General features: G+C 47.4%; 2 protein-coding genes across 2 annotated transcripts in view; one reads left to right on the forward strand and one right to left on the reverse strand.

The window, feature by feature from the left end:
* Nucleotides 1-4500, reverse strand: part of T265_04706 (hypothetical protein) — a gene marked incomplete at both ends in the record, with an annotated part of 78602 nt that overhangs the window by 72705 nt on the left and 1397 nt on the right. The window contains one exon of the mRNA XM_009169510.1: nt 2721-2807. Coding sequence (XP_009167774.1) covers nt 2721-2807 — 87 coding nt within the window. The remainder of the gene's footprint in view (nt 1-2720; nt 2808-4500) is intronic.
* The window catches only part of T265_04707 (hypothetical protein), a gene marked incomplete at both ends in the record, with an annotated part of 16841 nt that overhangs the window by 11294 nt on the left and 1047 nt on the right, over nt 1-4500 (forward strand). The gene's annotated exons all lie outside the window — the stretch shown is intronic.

Consider the following 4500-nt stretch of genomic DNA (forward strand, 5'->3'; position numbering starts at 1 on the left):
GACGTAGGGTTTTGTTCGGGGACCCTGACCCTAGCCTCTGACTCAAAAGTCTGACCTGCTCGGCTGCAGGGGGTCGGCCTAACCCGAGGGCGCAGGGAATAAGGCATTAATGTTTCATTCCTGATGCGGCTGCGCACAGCAGGTGCCTTTTGAGCAGCACCGGGCTCTTTGGTTTTAAAAGTATTTCGACCGTATTGGATAATGCGCCGGCGGTCACGGTCAACCGTTGGGCGATCGGAGGGTGCAGTTTTTGGGGCCGACCTTTTCTAACCTGTTCTTCCTCGGGGGAAGGCACCACCCCTGCTTCCATAAATATGGACATGCTGGTCGCCTGGGGGAAACACCTTACCGCCTTCACACTCCACACTGACTTTACCCCCGACCGCATCGTCAAGGTGGCAGCTTTAGGTCGGGCAAGATGACAGTATCAACAGTGTAATCAAGAGGCAGAGGTCGGGTTCGAACCACGGATCTGCGGTTGGTAAATTCGCGCTCTAACCACTGAGCCATCTCGCAATATTGAAAAGCACCGGCGAAAGTGGGTTGCCTGAACGAAGGATGAAGTGTAAAGCAAACACCGTGATTTCTCCCTCATATATACTTAGATGCATGCATTTGTACCTAAGTACGCTCTGATGAGATTCAACACTTCACCTGGCACGCCATCAGCTTTTTAGACAACAAGCAATCGCTATTGACTGAATCAAATGTTTCACGGATGTCAATAATAAACGATGGTTGGTTGGTGGAACTTGTAGTGGTGATCCAAAACACGGCAACTTCTCCGTGCAAGAAAGCCTCCTTGATCTGGTATGTGAGACTCTTCCACTATTCTAGAGCGGCGCAGCACGGCAAAGATTTTGGCTGTGGTATATATATCAGGCAATTGTAGTAGTGCTCACAAACAGCTCAGCAACCCTTTTTGATTATCGGCAACAGTACAGAAATACCCTGGTCATCGGGAACGGTTTTGCTCCCTATGTTGAGCAGAAAAAACTTGCAGACAGGCACAAGGACTGCCAACAAGCAGGCAGGAATACGTATCCCGAATCCACAAATGTGTTTCAACATTAGCCGCAGTGAGATATTGATGCATCAATCGGCAACTAGCGGCGATGAGATTACTTTGGGTTCATGGCCGACACTCAGTCGGAAGACGCCATATGGCCAGACGACCTTCGGCTATGCATCCCTAGTTACCCGTATCCTCCTCCCATTTTAGTTTTTTTTTTTAATTTTTTGAGGTCGGGGCATCAATTCACCCAATTCAGATGGTGCGCACCTCAGCAAATAAACCTGGACTCGTACCACAAGGCTTGTCTTTGCGACAGCGGTACAAGCAGTTTACAGTTGACACATAAGGCCATACAATGTAATTTTTATCTCACTTTTAGCGTAACATGTTCGGAAGTTCAGCTGCAAGGCGTTTTCAGTGCCAAGCTGCCATGTAAACACAAGAAGGCACGAGGTTCTGTTCCTTTTATCCATAGAAGTGTACGTTGGGTACAACTGAGCTCGAAGTGGCTGAGTGGTTGAGACAAGAGCTTAATAACCAGAAGGTCCGCGGTTCGATCCTAAACTTTGCATCTTGACCGCCGTTTTATCTCAGCCGTTATGCTTTCTTCGAAGGGCATGGTAGAGACGAACCGAAGGAGCAATACAGTTGGACCATTTTTTGATTCCAATTGCTAGAATCTTTCTTATCTAGTATAGAAGAACAGGAAAGATAGCCGGTCATCGTAGACGATGGCATAATTATTCTGTTGGTCGAATCATCTTAGTTGCCTCAAAACAGCTTCGCACTAAAGACGACGGTTTTGATCCAAGAGCATCACTGACTGCGTGACCGGTATCACAAACCACCAATGAGATGACTGCTGAAGTTCCAAGGCGGCAGTAGTCGGATCGACTGAGTTTACTGGTAAGTGCCTACACAGTTCGTTGTCTCTCGACCGTTTCCATTTAGTGCAAGGCAATGAAAAAGAGCTATTCAGGTTAGGATGGTCCTCTAACACACAAAGTACACGTTCGAAACGGCGTAAACAGGAAGCGTGAGAGTCCCTTTATTATGAAATCGGCTGGCGTACTTCATGGTTGTCAGTCCGATATTTCCACCAGACCCCGACAACGCTTCGAAGACAGTGGTAGTCAAACAGTTTTTCGTGCATCCTCTGTGCGTAGAGACTACGTTACTGGTCCCATCGTTGCAGTACATTGTCTGTCATTGATAGAGAAACTGTTATCACGCCGGCGTTATATGTCGAAGGCTAGAAAAACTGCTCCTGCCTTCCCGATTCGATGAATGAACGAGTCTGCTACCAATCATAAGACTACCCAGGCAATAAGTTTTCACCTATTCTTGTATTCTTGCATGGACATGCCTATCCAGCAACTCAAAATAACAGGCGAAGTAATCCATCAGGGTGCCCATTTCGAATACCTTGCTTCCACCACCAAGAAGGGCTAAAGACGAATTTTAACGTCAAATAGACGGTTCCCGGCAAGTCTTTATACAGACAAATTCCGTTCTGTTCAAAATAACCGAAGGTGGTTTAGAAACAAAAATCCGGGTATTTAACACAGTCGCCAGTCTGGTCCCCGTTAGTATCAAAACCTAAGTGTTTTAGACCCCTGGTTCCTCCGAAGTATGGTGAGAGTTCCCCATCTAGAGGTATCCACTGATGAGATCCGAAGACGTTTTCATGACCTAAAACGCTCACCTCAACCCCATTTAGTGCAATGATCTGGGCGTCTGTTGCAAAACGACCCTTGTTCTGCATACCAAGTCGAAGATAGCGTTGTCGCCTCTGGGGACTATTGAAAACGTGACTGGTCAAGACAGACATGAAGTAGCTCGGTCTGCATGCGGCCTACGGAGTTCGCCAATGGGCCCAATAAAGGGTCACGATTTGTGATCTGGCGTTTCACCGCAATGTCTGGGTAGCGTGTCTTAAACAATTCTGGGGCTGACTAATCCTGTTTCGGAACACAGTCATCCGGAAGCCAAGTGAGTCAGTATAGAGTGGTTCTATGAGGGTTGAAAATTTAGGATGGACACCTTGGATTACCAGGCACCGCGATAGGTCCTGTAGATGGAGACAAGAAAAAACATCATCGGACGTTCGAACAGAGCGGCACTGCTCGAGAGCTCGTCTCAAAATAAAGATATGGTTAGTGCATGCTCGGCCAGGGCGAAACCCATCTAGATTCTCACAAATTTGTCTCGCCTGGTAGTCAAGCGGCCTCGCAAAATGTCAGTAAGCAGCTTGGATTTAACAGCTCCCAGGTTGATGCCACGGCGGCTTTGGCATGCCGTTCTTCCGTCTTGCTAGAGGGCCGGAATTACTATGGAAGCATTCCATTCCACTGCTACTGCCTCCGTTTCAAATTTGGTCAGACCCACACAGACTCTACACCATGATTTCGCTACCTTTGGAAAGTGCAGGCCCGACTTAACTGTCGGATTGGAGGGATGATATCTAGGCTGGTTTGCAGTCGGTTACCTTCAAGTGATTTGACGCGACCGCTTGTGCTCAAAGTTCATGCTGGTAAGAAAAAGACAACATTCAGCACGCTCCCCGGTACCTGCACCTTGAGTGCCGATTCCGGATCTACCACACAGCTACACTTATTCCGGGCTTGGTATTCCAACCTGTGCGTTCACGTCACCCGCCAGGGTGACATCTGTTCGTCTTGCTGACCGAAACACTCCTGATAGATCTCGATAAGAAAACCTTCCTCAAGTGCAGAGCTGCAGTCAATCGGAGCATATGCTGCTACGACAAATAAACACTGTTTACCACATTTACTCTGCACTCACTCTAGTTAAAACAGACAATAATGGAGCGCAAAGACGACCAGTTACTGGAATTCAGCACAACATAAGTTGACACAAAGGTGAGGCAAAATATCGACGAGAGATGTCTGTTATCCGATTTGACAAGGATTGTGGAGACTGAAAGATGCAAATCACATCAGAACGAAGAAAGTCTACCACCTTGACGTGGCAGTCGGGTCTGAGTGCGCCAGTGAGCCCCCGTTGCACAGCTGGCTGTAAATTCATTTCACAAGGTGCAATCATGCCGGGAAGGTCAAAATAAAGAAGCCAGAGCAGAAAGTACTAGGATTAACAGTAATACTTGTTGGTCTAGAGTTAGCGCCGTGTTGTCCTCTGTGATACGAGTGGGGAGGCAGCATGAAGGAATACTTACTGGCCTCCCCCGTATTATGGTGGGTTGAAAACTTTCGCTCAACGGATGACGATAACTGCCGGCGAAGTATCTGATACGGTCAAAACATAATTAAAATGTTGCAAGAAATGGCGGCTAATCGATGCCAGTGGCGTTCGTGCTGTCAGTTCCTTTCCAGATTGTCTGATTGGGCGGTTGGAGGTGTAGGCACCTCAGAATGCTAGACAGGCCAGCACTAGGTCCCTCACCCACTATTTTTCTCCGCTTTTCACTGTAGGGCTTTTAATATAATTATATATATATATATAAC

Source organism: Opisthorchis viverrini (genome assembly GCF_000715545.1).
Source record: "Opisthorchis viverrini unplaced genomic scaffold opera_v5_81, whole genome shotgun sequence".
Classification (NCBI taxonomy): Eukaryota; Metazoa; Platyhelminthes; class Trematoda; order Opisthorchiida; family Opisthorchiidae; genus Opisthorchis; species Opisthorchis viverrini.